This window comes from Rattus norvegicus, chromosome 1 (genome assembly GCF_036323735.1).
Source record: "Rattus norvegicus strain BN/NHsdMcwi chromosome 1, GRCr8, whole genome shotgun sequence".
In the NCBI taxonomy this organism is placed as follows: Eukaryota; Metazoa; Chordata; class Mammalia; order Rodentia; family Muridae; genus Rattus; species Rattus norvegicus.
In genome coordinates this window covers 46,414,402-46,434,000 of record NC_086019.1, presented here as the reverse complement: position 1 = coordinate 46,434,000, position 19,599 = coordinate 46,414,402, and the positions used below count along the sequence as shown (strand labels likewise).

The 19,599-nt window shown below is 45.0% G+C and overlaps 1 protein-coding gene across 4 annotated transcripts in view; it reads right to left on the bottom strand.

Moving 5' to 3' along the window:
* Window positions 1–19,599, bottom strand: part of Tiam2 (TIAM Rac1 associated GEF 2) — a 201,320-nt gene that overhangs the window by 90,769 nt on the left and 90,952 nt on the right. For 3 of the 4 annotated variants that reach the window (XM_039099650.2, NM_001427474.1, NM_001427473.1), the window contains 3 exons: window positions 15,805–15,920; window positions 13,211–14,413; window positions 6,561–6,996 (listed from right to left, as the gene is read on the bottom strand). In XM_039099650.2, the coding sequence (XP_038955578.1) occupies window positions 6,561–6,996; window positions 13,211–14,407 (1,633 nt within the window). In that variant the 5' untranslated portion in view covers window positions 14,408–14,413; window positions 15,805–15,920. Of the gene's footprint in view, window positions 1–6,560; window positions 6,997–13,210; window positions 14,414–15,804; window positions 15,921–16,280; window positions 16,432–17,127; window positions 17,984–19,599 lie in introns of those variants that run through there. The other variant, XM_063282703.1, reaches the window with a different exon arrangement.

Sequence of the window (19,599 nt, the reverse complement as noted above, 5' to 3'; positions counted from 1 at the left end):
GCTCACTGACTCAGGCTTCCTCAGTTTTTTACTTCATTTATTTGGCTGGTCTAGAGTGTCAGAGTATCTCTTTATCTATTTTACTGGGTTCTTGGATGTCTAGTCCTGTTGATCAGGCACATAGTTCCTTGGGGCAAGTCCAACCTCTGCCATCAGAACATCCAGCAGTTCAGTAAGCAGTAGTAATAAACGCAGCAGTGGGGCAGTAACGGGAGCAGCCACGGCCAGACCTCATGGGCCTCTCCCATTTATACCTGCACAAGAGTTCTCAGAATGAAACTAACTGCAGCTGACGAAGATCATGCCCCTCCCAGAGCACACACGAGGCAAATAGTCTGCTGCTGTGAACAACCTGAAGCAGCCTGTTACCCAACGTCTGGGATTAAATAAAAAACCCAAAATCTTATTACACTATATTTTACTACACACTACAGAAGACTATACACTACACACTACACTACATACTAAACTATACACTACACTATACTACATACTAATTACACACTACACTACACTACATACTAGATTACACACTATACTACACTACATATTAAACTACACATTACACTATACTACATAATAAACTACACATTACACTATACTACACACTACACTACATACTAAACTACACACTACACTACATACTAAACTACACGCTACACTACACTATACTACACACTACACTACATACTCAACTACACACTACACTATACTACACACTACACTACATACTAAACTACACACTACACTATACTACACACTACACTACACTATACTACACACTACACTACATACTAAACTACATGCTACACTACACTATACTACACACTACACTACATACTAAACTACACGCTACACTACACACTACACTACACTATACTACACTACACTATACTAAACTACATACTAATTACACACTGCACTACATACTAATTACACACTACACTATACTACACACTACACTACATACTAATTACACACTACACTATACTACATAATAAACTACACACTACACTATACTACACACTACACTACATACTCAACTACACACTACACTACACTATACTACACACTACACTACATACTAAACTACACGCTACACTACACACTACACTACACTATACTACACTACACTATACTAAACTACATACTAATTACACACTGCACTACATACTAATTACACACTACACTATACTACACACTACACTACACACTACACTATACTACACACTACACTACATACTAAACTACACGCTACACTACACTATACTACACACTACACTACATACTCAACTACACACTACACTACACTATACTACACACTATACTACATACTAAACTACACGCTACACTACACACTACACTACACTATACTACACTACACTATACTAAACTACATACTAATTACACACTGCACTACATACTAATTACACACTACACTATACTACACACTACACTACACACTACACTATACTACACACTACACTACATACTAATTACACACTACACTATACTACATAATAAACTACACACTACACTATACTACACACTACACTACACTACATACTAAACTACACACTACACTACACTATACTAAACTACATACTAATTACACACTGCACTACATACTAATTACACACTACACTATACTACATAATAAACTACACACTACACTATACTACACACTACACTACACTACATACTAAACTACACACTACACTACACTATACTACACACTACACTACATACTAAACTACACGCTACACTACACTATACTACACTATACTACACTACACTATACTAAACTATATACTAATTACACACTGCACTACATACTAATTACACACTACACTATACTACACACTACACTACACACTACACTATACTACACACTACACTACATACTAATTACACACTACACTATACTACATAATAAACTACACACTACACTATACTACATACTACACTACACTACATACTAAACTACACACTACACTACACTATACTAAACTACATACTAATTACACACTGCACTACATACTAATTACACACTACACTACACTACATACTAGATTACACACTATACTACACTACATATTAAACTACACATTACACTATACTACATAATAAACTACACATTACACTATACTACACACTACACTACATACTAAACTACACACTACACTACATACTAAACTACACACTACACTACACTATACTACACACTACACTACATACTAAACTACAGGCTACACTACACACTACACTACACTATACTACACTACACTATACTAAACTACATACTAATTACACACTGCACTACATACTAATTACACACTACACTATACTACACACTACACTACATACTAATTACACACTACACTATACTACATAATAAACTACACACTACACTATACTACACACTACACTACACTACATACTAAACTACACACTACACTACACTACACTATACTACACCCCACAACACTCCACTGGGATTTCAGGCATACAACTGCATCTTTTTTTATAAAATATGAGTGTTAAGGATCAAACTCAGGTCCTCTCACTATTATAGCAAGGTTTCACTGAGCCATCCCCCTAGCCCCAGTGAAATAATTCAAGCATTATTTTATACACCAAGCACCGACACTGAAATATTGATGACATGGTCCTTGTGGATGTGTACCCTTCCCGTCAACAGTGGGGAGTCCCAGCCCATCTTCTGCAGCACAGAGTGGGCAGGGCCCACCACTGAGCTCTTTCTGTCCCCGTTCAAGTTCAGGTGTTTTAGAGATGATCTCCTAAGTTGAGTGTGTGCTTGCTAGCGGGTGGTGTGTGATTTGTCTGGTATGCACAAGGCCTACCTTGTCTATCTCCACTCACACAAGAGCTCACATGTGCATGCACACACTCATAGCATGTTCCTCTTGCCATGGTCACTGCTTTCTTAAGCCTCGACATGAACCAGCAATGTAGCAGAGAGCCGGGGAAGGTCTGCCCAAGTGTGGTCTTCCAGACAGGCACTTTATCCCCGCCATACCATTTCACCACCTGGAGAGTGATGAGCAGTCTCTCCTCCACACAAATAAAGCTGTGTCCGAACTAGGAAGGCAGACATAATCAAATCCCAAAGGCAAGAAGAGACAGAAAAGGTTTATAGTCAGAACTGCTGGTCTAAACCAGACTCTCTTCCCAGGCAAGAGAAAGCAAGCCCAGCCCTTTCTTTTGAGAAAAGCCCATCTGACTTTATATATGCAAAACACCATGATCTGAGGCTCAGTATAAAAGGGGACAGAGCCACATGCCAGCTGTACCCAAGACCAAATTCTTCCCGTGGGTTCATCTTTCCTTTCCAGTTTACCTGATGTTGGATCCCAGCAGTCATGATTTGAATCAATTTATCTAAAGAAAATGAATCCAGAGCCTGAGCAAAGACCAAAAGAGGTCACCAAACATCTCAACTCCAGAAATGTGCTGTGGGGACATTTCAATTTAAAACTGGTCCAAGATGCACCATCATAGGCTGTGCCGGAGTCAACCTCATCCCAGTTGTACTGATTTGTAACTTAAAGGGGTTCTGTACCTTGAAGATGGCCCTGCAGTTGACTGACAGGAGCCAACTCATATCCAGGAAACTTTCCTCACTCAACTCACCCCTGCATTGCAGCCATCAGCCCTACCCAGGCCTAGCGGCTTCTAGTGGGTTTAAGCAGACATCCTCTGGCCATAGTAGCACAAAGGAAAAGACACCTGACCAGCAGCGGAAGAAGAAGAATAAAACAGGAAGTCACAGAAATCCCACAGCGGAAGACAGACAATTAGTCCAGGCCTCCCCTCAAATTCACTGTTCTTCGGTATCCTCAGTTCACACCATCCCTCCACTCCCTGTAGGGAGGTCAAACTTGGGGCAAAGCTCGTAGCATCCGAAACCCATCCTGATGAGCTCTTACCCTGCCAACACATGAAGGACTGTGCATTTTGAGAACCATCGTGGTAACTGTGACAACTCTTCAGCCTAGGGTGTCCCTGTGAACTACATGAGAATCCACCCACTGGAAAAGGCAAATGGCTCCTTTTAAATGCTCCTCTACCTTCCAAACCTGAATCTTTGTCTGCTCAGCACTGCAGACATCAGTGACATCAGATGGTTCGGCCATTCCCTCTCTACAGAAAACCATTTCCAATGTACCCACATGATTGCTTCAAGAATAATTTCCAAACGCTACTTAAATGTGTATGTGTATACACATCTCTTGGTTTTCAAATGAGACTAACCCAAATACATTAGTTCCGACATTATAACTTACACTCTTGAAGCCAAGAAAGTTGACCTTAACACAGTGAATCCCCAGAGGGCAGAGGTGGAGGCACGAAGGCTATGGCAGGTCGCCAAGGCTGTGGACTGGATTGGATGCCTGCTCCGCAGGGGGCATTCCACGCCTGGTACTATAGACCTGTTATATTTCCCTAGGAAGTCTGCCACACAGCACCAGGGGGAAAGATGGGGACTGCCACCTTTGAAGACATGTTTACTTTTACTTCCACCCTGTCACCCTGGAAACATGTTCCCCATGGCCTACAAATCAAACCCTTAAACCTTTTCCACTTACAAAATGTTTCCACACAATTTCATAACCCATTTAGAGGCTGTGAGGCTTTATGTCTTATCCCTTCAAACTTTTTACTGGATCCGATCCTCTAGTCCAACTTTTTAAATCTCCTCCCTGCTTTCCCAGGACATTAACAACTGGGTCAGATCTACACTTTCCTCAGCCAATCATGAACCATAGGATCCTAACCTATAATGGGACGCTATTGGGGCCTGGGGCTTACACACAGCACACATGGTCCACTGGGGAAACTTACTAGAGGACCTTATAGGCGATTAAGTAAATGAGGCCTACTCACCAAGGTTGGGGAAGGGATTCAGAAAGTACCAGACAGAAAGCAAAGCTAAGAAAGGGCACTGTGAGGGAGGCACGCTAGGCAGTTCACACCTACTGCGAACATGTGTGATTCTTGTGTCTGTTCCCTTCCTTGATGGAAGAGCAGGTGGGAACATCTGATGGTGACTTCTGAAACATCCTGTTCAGTGTCTCTGACAATCACAGGTGGCCTCTGCAGGGCCTGAGGTTGTACCTTCTGTCTGCACCTGCATAGATCAGGGCCGTGCTCACAGAGGCATCTCGCTGCCTCGCAAGATGACGTTCTTCCAGCCTGCACATCCACAATGAGCAAAGCAATCATGACTGTTAATTGGCTATGCTTGTGCGAAGCATTCTTCCCTTAACAAGACAAACAACTATTTCTGGTCTAAGAAAGGAACATGGGGAAGGAGGGACTATTAGAGAGATGGAGTGAGGTCACACTAAGAGCATAGCACAGTCTCTTGGCATCTGCTTAGCATGTCCAAGGCCCTGGGTCCAATGCCCAACATCAAACAAGTGAGTAAAGAAGCAGTTATACAGTGGTGGTAACAAGTAGACTTCCAGAGTCAATAAATGGGGTGGTGCGAGTCTAGTCTTCTAGGTAACACTCTGTCTAGGAAGAGCACTGCTTTCCAGGTCTGAGCATGAACAGAATGGAAAATACAATTAAATGAACTATATGGGGTAGTTATTTAGGGTTTTGTTTTATTCTAGATGCACCCAAAGTATCAGAGAATGGAATAGAAATACACATAGAAAATTCTGTAACTTAAGAAGTATTATTTCATTAGAGAAAGAATCGAAGGAGCTGAAGGGCTTTGCAACCCCATAAGAACAACAATACCAACCAACCAGATCTAGATCTCCCAGAGACTAAACCACTACTCAAAGACTATACATGGACTGACCCATGGCTCCAGCTGCATATGTAGCAGAGGACAGCCTTCTTGGGCACCAAAGGGAGGAAAAGCCCTTGGTCCTGCCAAGGCTGGACCCCACAGTGTAGGGAATGTCAGGGTGGCGAGGCAGGAAGGGGTGGGTGGGTGGGGGAAAAGGGATAACATTTGAAATGTAAACAAAAAATATCCAATTAAAAAAAGTATTATTTCTTAGACTTAATAACACATATTAAATAGATTTGTTAAGATTTTCTGTAGAGTTGTGAGACAATAGATCCCAATCCTTCAAGTTAGCACTGGGAAAATGGCTCCATTCATAAAGTTCTTGCCTTGCAAGCATAAACCTTTAATCCCCATTTGGCTGGGGGATTCCTATCCTGCATCTGATCCCCAAAATCTACATTAAAATAAACAAAAAATCATTAGGCATAGTAATGGTCTTTATAATCCCAGCGCTGGGAAAGTGGAGACGGTGGGATATTGGGGCTCACTAGCCAGTTGGTTTAGCCACATCGGAGAATTCTCAACCAGTCAGATACAACATCTCAAATGGTAACCCTAACACACACCTGAGGCTGTCCTCTGGAGTCTGCATGCATATGTACACATATGTACATGTACACACATGCTTGGACACACAATACTCACTTATCAATGCTGACCCTACCAGCACTTCCTGGTGACAGGAGAGCTGGAGAAAGGACAAGCCTTCAGCAAGCTGTGACCCACATACCTTTCAGGGTCACCCAGTACTGTTTCCACTTCCTCCGAGCCACCAGCTCCAGTTTCCTCTCCTTCTGCAAGGTGACAAGGGGTTTGAAGAAGAGCCACCCAGCTTTTCGGACCACCCCCTGCTCCTTCTCAAAGAGCAGATCCAGCTGCTCCAGCGAGCTGAGGGACTCGCTGCTGGACTCCACAGTCTCTGTGGACGTTTCCGCGTTCTCCATGTTGGTCCTGCTCATTTCCAGCTCTCGCATGAAATTCTCGTAGATGTTCTGTTGGAGGGGATCGCTGCCGATTGCGTGAGTGGATTCGCTTCTGTGAGGCAGGGTCTGAGCTGAGCCCCCTGACCACAGTAAGGCAGATGTCTGCGTGGGCCCCTGCACATCTGCATTCAGTCCATCCGAGTGGCTATCGAAGTACTCACTGCCCTCCGTGGATCTGGGTTCCTGGACACAACACAAATTACCAACCAGTCATCAATCACGGGCTATGCTACCCACGGTAACTTCCCTCTGTGGAGCCTCGGCGTAATGTGGCTACATCTAGTAATGGTGTTGTAAACAGCCTTGCGACCACAGCTCAACTTGGATCGCCAAAGAGAAAGAATTTTAGGAAGAGTATTACCTAATCTCACATACACCGGTAATATTAAATATGAAGAGGTAAATAAGAAGCCCTTGACTATCCAAACACGGCCTGGGTGTTAACACAAGACCAATTAGCTAGTATATTCAAAGCACACTAGTGTTTTAAGTAACATAGCTGGAACACTAGCTATGAATCCGTTTCCTTCTAGGAACAGGCTTGTGATCTTGTCCATTTTTCTCCTAAATCATGTGAAATCACTGACTTAGAAAATAGCCATTTTGGGGGTGAGGAAGCTAGGACTTGCATTCTCAGACTTGAGCCCTACAGAGCTTCCTTCTATCTCAAATGAGGTCTTCTGGCCAACTGCCCGGACTTCTGTACATAATGATCTCCACCACCCTGATTTCCCACTCGGTACAGTAAAAGCCAAACTTCAAGGACTCATAACCCACTAGTGGTACCGCCTATGAACTGTAGGCTGGCTTTTTAAAAAAACCTTTATTTCATTTGGGAATTTATCTTATGAGAAAAGCAATCTCTTTTGTTCATATCTTTTTATTTGAGTACCTGTTTTAGTCTAGATACCAAGGGACACCTAAGAAGTGGTCTGTAACCTCGACATTGGTTACAATACAAAGTCAAACATAAGCCACTCTAAATAAACTCTCATAACTGCTACCTCCTGCTAAACCTAGGGGCACAGAGCATGCAGCCATCAGATTACAGAGCTGGGTTGCAAACAGGACAATTGCCTTAAAGCCTTCCCCGGAGAGCGGCTAAAGTGGAATAGGTACAGCTGGCAATGGCGGCTTCCACTTGTAACCCAGCATTTTGGGAGGATGAGGCAGGAGGAATGGCATGAGTTCCAGGACAGCCTGGGCTACACAGCAAGATCCCACCTCAAGTTAACTTAATAACTAAGAGCAATAAATTCATTATCAGTGCAAAAACACTAGCATCCCAAATACCCAGCTCGGATTACAGTAGCTGAGGCGAAAGGAGAAGAGCAGTTGAGTAGACTCAGCTGTTGGTAGGATTCCGGGATTTCCTTAATGTCAAAATTAAAGGGAGGAGAGAAACTGGGTCAGGAGCCTTTGCGGTGGGCCTCTATCTTGAACACTCCACCTAGTGGAGATATTGTCCTTTGGAAATTTCATTTTTAAAAAATCACATCACGTTTACTGATGCTCTTTTATAGAAAAATCGTCACCAGGCAACTGAAGTGTGTTTTCCAAGGCCCAGGAGCTCAAAACAGAGCCCAGAACAGAAACCACTCTTATTAACAACGATGGCCACTGACACCTCCGCCTCAGAGTGAATCAAACAGCTGCTATGAGTCACTCAGGAAATTCAGAATGCTTCTCTTAACTGTCACTTTGTTGAGACTTTCTCCTTTAGCTGCATTAATGCTACTGCAGCTTTGACTGTGGATCTCTGACTCACTGGCCCCAGACACTGGGAGAATCTTTTTTCTTGCAAGAACCTCAACAGGGTGTTTCAAAACCAGCAAATCTGGCAGAGAGCCGGACTCAAGTTTCATGTGACCAATAAACACTGCCGTCGTCAAGTCTCCTAAGAGAAGACACTTCGTGTGGCAAGGCAATTAAAGGTCCAGCAATAGCAAAGCAAGACTGTTCCCCCTTGAGAGAGGAACAGATAGCACATGTGGGCATTTATCACTAATTCCCAGGGCTCCAGGCAATACTGAAAATTTTCCACTTAGAATCCTAATTGCCAATGATAGAACCTCAGCCTAAGAAGACATTTTTTTGAAAACTAGAATGTCTTTAAATGTGTCCAGACACAATTCCTAATAACTGCTATATGTGTGTGAGACCGAAGAGCTGATCATGTGTGTGTGTGTGTGTGTGTGTGTGTGTGTGTGCGCGCGCACAGAGCTTATGATTCCCAGTCCTACTCAATCATCACTGTTGTTATTAAATCTCAGATATTAATATTAGATATCAATTGTTAATAATATCAGAATATTGGCCATACCCGTGGGGAAAGAGCACACCAAACCAACGTCAACATGGTTCCACGTGGTGAGATTTTAATAGGGGAAGGAGACAAAGGAAAGGGGTGAGAGAGAGGAGAGGAAAGAGAACTAGCGGGCAGGGAGTCTGCCTTTTATTTGGAATGTGACCTAAAGGTTCCCAGGTGGAGGTGTGACTTGAGCCAAAAGGTCTTCTGGGAATGTATAGTCATTGCCATGGCAACAGTGACCAAATGGTGTCACAGCTAAAGGCAACTCCTGATACCAACAATCACCATAGGCAGTAACTGATGAAACTTGACGACCAGACCAGGGCACAAACAACCAAAGTAAGGGGAAGGGGGTTTGATTACATCAGTTTGCAGAGAAGCAAACGCTGTGTGACCCATCTCGTTTACTCGAGAAGCCAGAATGATCTGACACAGAGAGACTGAGGGTAAGAAAGAGGCTGCATGGAGGCTGGGAAATGAGAGATAGGTGGGCAGGAAAGGGTGCAAAGGTCTGGCTACAGCAGCCAAGCAGGTTCTAGAGACCTCCTGTACGGGATGACGACTAGGCAGTAGATTGTGAACAGTCTCGCAATAAAATAGAGCCAACCCGGCCACTGTGTCTAGTGGGGAGTGTGTTAACTAGGTTGTTTACGGTCATCATTCTGCATTTGTATGTCAGGGTCTCAGGTTATACACATTACGTATACTCAATTGCTTATCAGTTATAACCAAAGAAAGCTGAACAAAGAGGAAACAACTGATGCCCAACCCCTTACAGGAACCCCCATCTCCTCATGTGTTAGGAAGAGGACTGATCTCCCAGCCGAGACAATGTCACTTTAGAATAGAAGTGAGCATTTACAACTAAAGGGTGTCAGAAACTGAGTCTTTGTGTCCTAAATACTCTGTAACAAACCACAGTAGTCCTCAGCGATACTATGAAACATTTCTGGCACTTGGTGGGATCATTCCCTCACCCCTCCTTGGAGTCAGGCCTGGACTTATCCTTTGCCATACTTGGTAAATGTAAGTTAAACATGTCAGTTCTGAGAGGAAGCTTTCAAAGCCAACACCCAATTTTCTTTTCTGTCTACTGCAGGAGCTTACAATGTTGTTCATCACAGCTGTCCTGTCAGCCGAGGATCCCACAGAATACCACAGACACTAGCTACCTGCTGACTACGATGAACACGAATCACAATTAGGGAAACAAACACTGGTCACCCTAAGTCATGGGGATGGGCCCAGGGGACATTGTTACCTCAGCCAAGCCTATCCTAACCTATCAAAGAACACAATGCTGAGCCAAGGCAGGGCGAGGGTCTTTGTCAGCTGAAATCAATACGTGGTGTTTACCACGCCCTCGTACATGTTTCTGTCTCCTGGCATGGGATCTGTTTTCATCTGTCTGGTTGTTAGGTTCACACACATGAGGGTAGGCTTAAAGGTCTGTATCGCAGGGGCTGTTCTTTTTCTGTCATCTTTTAAAGGCAAAACAAATGCCTATCAATCACGCAAAGCTTTCTGAGTCTTCTCTCTGCTGTCTGGTGGCATGCAGCTTACATGGCTGAGAGACAGTAGCTGTTGTTTCAATGCCTTCTCAGAGCACACTACCAGATTCCTCCTCAGCAGGGATCGCCTGTGTGAGTGCGTGCGTGCGTGATATTGTGGATTGAGCCTTGGGCTTCAGGCATGTGGGCATATGCACTGTTATACTGAGCCATGTCCACAAACATCTTTTTATTTATTTGTTTTTTTTTTCGAGACAGAGTCTCACTAAGTTGTCCAGGCTAGCTTTGAACTCACTCCACAGGCCAAGAAGGCCTTAATTTTCCTGCCTCAGCCTCCCTCAGAGTTGGGATGACCAGTCCTGAACATTGGGTTGCGCCTATATTTGCCTTATCCTAATCTTTTCAGTGAAAGGGAAAGAAATGTCTGGGGCATTAGGACTAGAGTATTCATCGCTCCCCCCAATCAATCTTGTTCATATTTATAAATAATCAATTATGGGGGGATCCACAGGCAAAACTTTCAAAAGGCTGTCCTAATTAGTCACTTTAAAAATAAAAGTCTAAACATGTTATCATACTATTCAAAGATAATTAATAGTAGTCAATAATTTCTTGGCATTCATTAGTCTGAGGTTTTACAGATGCAGCCCCCAATCTGCTTCTCTACTAATTGATGTCCCCAGGGAGACCTCAACTCCTTGATTCTGCAGCTTCCTCTTCTCTAAAAGTTGGGGGCATGGGGAGGGAGTCCTTTCTAGCATTAAAATTCTCTTTTTTAAAATTCTGGTTGTTTTGCTCATAACTCCACAGGGCACACAATATCTCAGAGGTAAGTTTGTCCATGGCACAGAACTAAAGGAGGTTCAGTCTCCCTGTGAAGGTTGGACACCCAGTGCCTGATGTACATACCACGGTAAGAGGTCTGCTTTGGACCAGTGAAATAGGCCTTGAATGTGTTTAGTGACTAGGATCTCGGTCTGTTGAGTCAGGCCACAGAACACAGATGAAGAGATATGCTCCCAACAAAGAGAAGGTGGTACTCTACGATGGTGTGCGTGAGGAGGCATGGTGGTCAGCAGCTGGACATAACCACCTCTGTAATACTGGGAGCCAAAGGGGCAGCAGGCGCTGAACAGAACATTAATGCTCAAGCACAGAGAGGCTGAAAGACCAAGGCAACTTCACTCTTGGCGGTGACTGGGCTTAAGGGGCCATAACTCTAGAGCAAGCTAATTACTGCCCTGAGGGAGATGAAGAAAGGGCCTGGAGACAGAGCAGTGGCCACCTGCTCTCCATTGCCCCTGGGGGAGAGGGTGGGGGAGAGGGTGGTGCCGGCAGACGAACAAGAAGGAAGTAACCAATGGTAAACTTTATAAACAGGAAGTGAGTACTGGGACAGGTTGGTTTTTATTGTCACCTGCTCCTAGTGTCCCATGGTTTTCTTTATATTCACATAAATGTGTTTCTTGCAGGGTTTAGACAACATCCCCCTATAGACATATGGCCTAACCAGATTCCCTTCAACTCTACCGACTCACAGAGTAAAAAAAAAAAAGACCACATGGCTGGGATATATAGATTCCATCCCGGGTAACACACACACACACACACACACACACACACACACACACAAACACACACTAACACACACAAACACACACTAACACACTATGCACTCTCTCTCTCTCTCACTCACACACACACTATGTGCTCTCTCACTCTCTCTCACACACACACAGAGGTACATTTTCTGTGGCTTATGATTGGTTTGGTTTTTACAGTTTGTTTTTTAACAAACTGATTTAAATATAGAGTAATATCACTTTGGGAAGGCCTCCTTAACTGAAATTAATGACTGTCTCCCATCTGTCTTTGGACTCGATGACTAAGGTCTAGCAATGGCCTCCGGTTGCCTGTTCACTTGGACCTTCAGCCAGCTCTATGCTTCCAAAAACAGTTGGTGCAGCTTCAGACCCAGGCCTGTGGAGGACCAAGGCAATTTTAGCGCAGAACCTGGGTGCTACCGGCTCAAGGCAGTGCTGTCTTCTCTCGCCTCAGAGCCTATGCTGAAACCTTGACCCACATAGAGACAGTAATGGGGGTGCCTCAGAGTGGGGCTGGGTTTAGATGAGAGTCAGAGGCTAGAGTCCCAAGGTTCTGGTGTTCATATAAGAAGAGAGAGAGACTAGGGCTCTCTCCCTCCCTGCTGTGTAAGGATAGAAACTTCAACAGCCAGGAACAGGCCCTACTGAGTAGAACTCAGCACAGAGGCCCATAACTTTCCAACTTGCAAACTCTGAAGTGTCAGTCTACCTTTCAGCAGCCCCATCAGTAGTCATGTTCTGTTCCCCCTTACCCTTACCTCAACCCCAAACACAGACACGCTCAAGTTGGGGGCTAAGACTCAGAGTGGACGTCTGAAGCGAATGGGAAAGAAAAGTCCCACCAGGCAATGGCTGTTCTGGGTTTTCTGTTAATCTTTTCCTTCGTGGCCCACCCAAGGTTCTGGATAGCTTCAGACACAGATGGAAAAACTCTATGACCCCTCCCCCCACCTAAGCCAGGAAGTTCTCACCTGCAATTTCCTCTTCTTCCTGGAAAGGCTTCCTGTCCAGTCACTGAAGCGCCGCATTCTGGCTTTGAGGGTGTCTTTCTTAGCTGCATCCTCAGTTAAGGCTTTGGACTTGCGACACGGGAGAGTAAAGGAGCTGTACTGCATGGTGTCCCTGTGATCCACCCTGGAGGGCACATCCATGTCAGAAGCAAAGGAGACTCGGTTGTTCAGGCCGACTTGGGAGCTAATGTACTCGTTGGAAGAAAGGCAGGTGCCGGAAGGTGAGCGGCACCCCAGGTTGGCATCTTTGTACAGTTCCCGGAGAGAGGAGAGGGAAGAGCTTTGGTTGAAAGGCTTTTTGGTGTCACTGGGTGGGAAGCTGCTGGGGAGGCTGGGGTCTAGAGCACTGGGAGCCAGGAAGGTGCCGTCCACTTCACTCGCCTCCCCTGCGTTGCCCCAGGGGGAGTCATACCAGGAGGACTCCGAGCTCAGGGAGCTGCCTTTACTGGAGCGCAGGCAAGAGTCAGTGGGAGAAGGGCGCTGGCTGGCTGAGGAGCCTGCACCCGAAAGCCGCCTACTTTCCGGCACCGGGCAGGTTTCCGCTGCTAACGTAGGGGAGTATCTTAGCAGCTGTACAGGTTCACTGGGGTCCTCTGAGGGCCCTTTGTGGGGGTTGCCGCCATTGTGGAACTCAACTCTTAAACACCCATCTAGCTTCCCCAGTGTCTTGATGAGCACCCTGGGGCTCCTGCGGTCCTCACCTGGAGGAGTGGAGGCAATGCTGTCGTGTCTCCCATAGCAGGTGAGAAGGTGTCCATTGCAGTCCCTGGAGGTGATGTGGCTCTCCCCTGACTCGCGCCCAACATAGTGGAAGCCATTCTCGGGTAAGAAAGCACCATTGTTGCCCTGAAAATCATTTCCTGGGGCATTTGCTCTGTGCTTAGAGTAGGCAGTGCCCTTTGAGACTTTACACGTGGGTCCATTGAGTCTGGTGGCGTAAGGCTGGTGACTCTTAAAGTGAGAAAGGCAGCTCCTGGCTAGGGATCTGGACTTGTAGCCTGCTCCGCCGCTCCCGTGAGCCCAACCATGCAAGGACTTCTCATCTTTTGCATGAATGCTGCGTATCTTCAGAGAGCACGGCTTCTGCTTAGCACCAGTGACAGTATTGCTTTGATTCTTGGATCCTTGGAAGGTATATTGACTCTCGGAGTTCCCCATCTTAACCTAAACGGAGAACAGTTGTATCGATATGAGTCATGGTCCAAATTACACTGCAGTAAAACAGGCTTTACTAAATAATAATGACAATTAATGATAGCAAAATAATGTCTGCCATAATATTAAACAGGTGGAATGGAGAGTGCGGGACATTTCTTTCCACATGCCTGATGAGATTCAAAGCAACAGAAACAAGAGTTGAGTACTGAATTGTCCAAGGCAACCCTGGCCACACAGGCAACATCACAGGCTGTGTGCTAGGGACTTTAAGTCGTTACACCTCAGGAGGCAAAAAAGTATCAGCTAAAGGCAGAGACCTCCTTCAGACCCAGTGTTGGATACAGATCCTTGAAGAAAAATGAAGGAAAGTCTAGACACATGGATATGCCACCAGAAATGGATCATAGAAATTACATTTTTTATCACATAGGAATTAAAATTAAAGGCAATAACGCACATAATATTAGGGAATGGGCCTCAGGACCCCTTGGATTCCCAAACCCTCAAATACTCGAGTCTCTGAGTACAATCTTTGCACATCACCAATGTATACCCTCATGTGTTCTTTCCCCCTCGTGTGTTGTTTCCTCCTTGATCACACACATACAACACTTAAGAGTGAAAATGCTGTGGGGATAATGGTGTATTTTCCCACTGAATCACTTCTGGATAACTGGTTGTACACGTTCAGTAATGTTGTCATTTAAAAATGCATCAGTTGACAGCTAGGTGAATCTACAAGTGCAGAACCTTTGGTCCCAGAGGACTTATCTCGGTCTCTGCTCCCACAGGCCTAGCAATGGAACCTAGGTGCCATGCTTCATGAATAAGTTAAAGAAAAGTCCCGAAAGCCTGGGTCAGATTAAAAAGGCTGGAGGCAGAATTAAGGGATTTTCTGTGGGAGAGAAAAACATTTTTTAAAAGGTTATATCCAGACCTTGTCTAAGACTTGTAGACTCATTCTAGAATGCAGTGAGAGGAACATGCAAATTCATACCAGTTAGAATGTGAGCCACAGAACAAGGTATTGGCCTCTTTAAATTTCCTTTAAAGTTCCAGTTAGCTCACAGAGTTGATTAGGTAAGCAAAACGCAAATTAAAATATGCTCCAACCTGCCCCACACCCCTTTAATGTTGATCGGCACGGAATGATTATCAGACAACAGCATTTGGGCTTCCTGTCAGCTTGCAAGCATAGTTAGCAGGTTTTTTTCAATTCTTCATTCTTGCACATCGAAGCACATATACTCACAAAGCAGAAATCAAATGGAGGCTATCTGGTTGGTGACAGTTATCAGGCCCTTTAAAAACCCAGTCCCTGGAGTAAATGAGCCCTTTTTTATTACTCCGTGGGTCAGGTACTTTATGAGAGGCCCACGTATCTGAGCTGTCCTTACCTGCAGCCTGGCTTTCGCTGGGAGGGTGGTTAATGCTCAGCGGGTTTTACATGGTCTTGGGAACAAAGCAGGTATTTAACAAGTGTAGGTGTGCAGGGAAAGTCCATGAAGTGGCCCTGAAAAATAAAGTGAAAATGTCATCAAGTATTTTACACTCAACTTCCAATGAGGAAAAGCAAGAAGCAGAGCTGGAATGTGGGTGGCTCAGTCCGTAGACTACTTGTGCGTCTCCGACAAAGCCCGGGGTGTGGTGCTCAACATGGCTGAAAACCAGACACTTTAGTACATGGTTATAATGTAGCACTCGGGAGGTAAAGGCAAGAGGAGCAGAAGTTGAAGGTCATCGTTGGTACATAATAAGTTTGGGGTAGTGGGCCACATGTCTGGGCTACATCAGCCCCTATCTCTAAAATTTAAATAATCCGATAATTTAATATAGGTTATCTAGAAATAAAGTATTGGCGTTCAAAAATTACCTGTCAGTGTCAGTGCCTCGGTAAGCAAAGGTGCCTGCCGCCGTGCTTGATGGCCTGCGACAAATCCCCGGATGCTATGTGATGGAGAGAGCGGACCCCTACAAGTTGTTCACTGACCTCTACCTGCACACCATGGCCTGCAAGCTCCCACCTCATAAATAAAAGAATAAAAAACAACTTAATAACCTAAAACAAACAGTGTCAAGAGAGTAAACCAGCTGTCTGTGAACTTCTTGGCCGATCAAGACCGTTTGGAGATCTAAAGGAAGCCAAACTTGGACACGGGGAGTCTGCAGCCGACAAGATGTCAGCAGCAGGTGAAGACGTTCAAATGAGTCAGGCTCATCTGTCAACACTCCCAGGAAACAACTCTCAGGCTCTGCTGACAAGACACACGGTAGGGACGTGCCCTCCCCCCCACCTCCCTTGCAGGACAAGAGTAACTCATTGTTCTCTATTTGGCCCAGCAATAGAAACAAAAGGCCAAAGCAAAATCACAGTGGACAGTCCTTGGCTAACGTCGGTGAGTTACAGAGGCTGACCTCAGCCACCGGTTTGACTTTTCCTCAGGCACGAGTTGGTGGGGGTCAGAGGTCAACCTCGGGAGGACAAGGTGGCCTTTTCAGGAGAGGGGGTGGGGGGCTGGACTGGGGAATGCCACCTGGTGGCATTCTGCCCAACACCAACCCTTCATTTTTCACAGACATAAACGACAAAGAGACGAAGGGTCTGGAGTGACCTTTGCGGTTCTGTTTCTGGAGTCTATTTTGTAATTACAGTGAATCATGCCTAACAGGATTGACCACCTTCCCCATTTTTGGCTCAGCGACATTAAGTATCATCATACCGTTGGGAGGCTATTGTCGCCATCCATGTCTACAATCCTTTGATCCCTGCAGGACTGGAACTCTGTAGCCCATGGAGTAGTGAGGCCTTGGTCTTCATTCCCCAAGCCACTGGGTATCAGGACTCTCTACCTTCTGTCTCCATGAATGTGACACCTTCATGTATACCATAAAAAAGAGTCACAAAATACTGATCCATCTATGGCTTGCTTAGTCTGTCTACACAGCATAATGTCTTGAAGTTCCTCCTGGAGAGCACCTGTCAGAATCTCTTTCCTTGTTCAGAGTTCATGACGTTCCTCTGTGTGTGTGTGTGTGTGTGTGTGTGTGTGTGTGTGTGTGTGTCTGTGTCTGTGTCTGTGTCTGTGTGCATGTGTGTACTGTGTGTGTGGGTCTGTGTGCGTGTGTGTGTGTGTGTGTGTGTGAACATATACAGTCTTCTGATCTATTCACTTCCTGATAGACATTTAAGTTACTTCTCCCTCTTGACTAACAGGGATATTGATGCCGTGAATACTGGTGGGTAGGTATTACCTTCTCTCAGTCTGCCTCAGTATGTACCCAGAAATAAACCTGACTGACGAAGTGGTTCTAATCCTTTAAGGACCCAACTGCATTTCATACACATCATCTCCCATCCCCAACAACTCAATATCACAGCCCTCTGCTGCCCCCATGCCTGTAGGCAGAGCCCTGAAGCTGAGCCTCTCTTCATGTGCTGACCGACCCTTGCACATCCTCTCGGGAGGGTCCATGACTTACAAAGTCAAAGACAGGAAGTGACTGGCACTGGACCCAGATTCCTCTACTACAATCTAAGCCACATCTGCTTGGTTCTGTACATGCAAACACACTCTACACTGGGAGTGGGCTGGGGGAAAAGGCAAGGGCACAAGTCAGAAACTTAACTCCTTTGAATTCATTAAAACTAAGGTCAACATCTAATTAATGAGGCTGAAATGCAGCCTGCTGTGAGACCCCCACCTGCCTTACAGTGAGCCATTCCCTTATAAATACCGAAGAGGGCATGGTAATAGGAAGACAGAAGACAGGCCGCATCTGACACTTGAACACACACACGCCCTATCCTCTGAAGTTCACACCCTCTGCTGTTGCTTTGTTTCCTGGAGCACTTTGTGTGTCTAAACTGAGGGAGGTAAAAAGGGGACACAGAAGCTCCCAGCTGTTACCTCTTGGACCTTCCCAATCAGTGAAGGGAATGAGCCTCTGCATTCAATACTTTTGTCATTCCATGGTGACTCAAAGGAGAAGGGCTCCTGGGCCTCTATCTGGTGGCCCTTTTGATCCACCAGCACCACACAGGGTACTCCAGAAACACACACACACACACACACACACACACACACACACACACACTGTCAACGTGAGGCCAACTGTTAAAGATGCCTGGATACATAGAGGTAAGGGTTCAGAACTGCAGAAAGGGATACAAAGTAGAAATTCACAGGGCAGCAGCAGGCTGAGACTGGAAGGTATCTCACTGAGCAGGACAGAAGAACAAGGGGTGATGTAGTTAAGCTGCTATTTATCCAATAGGCACAGGGTCCTAGGTTCATTACCCTAGAACCCCATAATCCAGGTGTGGCAGTGTGCAACTGTAATCCCAGGAGGTCGAATTGGGGATATCACAAGCCCAGGACCATTCTCACCTACATAGCAGGTTGGGGGCCAGCCTAGACTACATGAGACCCTATCATCATGAGCCTTTGAGGCTCAAGAATGCTAACAAACTTTGCCATGAAGATTGCCTATAAAGACAGCAATTAAGGTATTTCAAATAAAAATGTTAAAATAGCAATGAACCTTGAGAAATGCCAGTTTAAACTTTGAATTTAAACTTTTTATCGGTATGGGAATCTCTTAAGTGAGGTAAGACAGATAGTTATAACCAACACATAAGCCCTAACTTTCCTGCGTCCTATGGCCACTAAGAATTCCTTTTTTTTTTTTTTAAGCAATGGTGTTTGTCTTATCAGCTTGTAATCCTACCCAAAGCACATTAGAAACCAACTTTTAATGTCATTTTCCAAGAGATGAGGTTCACGGGGCTGGAAAGACAAGACAGTGGTTAAGGAATTCTTTCCAGAACCTGGAGTTTTACTCCCAGCACATGTAACTGCCTGTAACTCCAGTTCCAGTAGATCCAACACCTCTGGCTTCTGCAGGTTCCTGCACACAGTGCACATAACCATGGGTGGGCACACGGGCATGTACGCACACTAAAATAATAAAAATCAATTCTTCTTAAAAAGGACCACTTAAGATTTCTTTGAATGACATTCTCCTGAGAAGTCTACATACATCCACAGTTACTTTCCCCCAAAATAGCTCTCAAATGTACCCTTAGCACAAACATATAAATCTACATTAAAGCTTTTTCTTTTAAAAGAATATTTCTTTATTATTGGATGTGCATGCCATGGTACACATATGCAAGTTGGAGAACGAAGTCT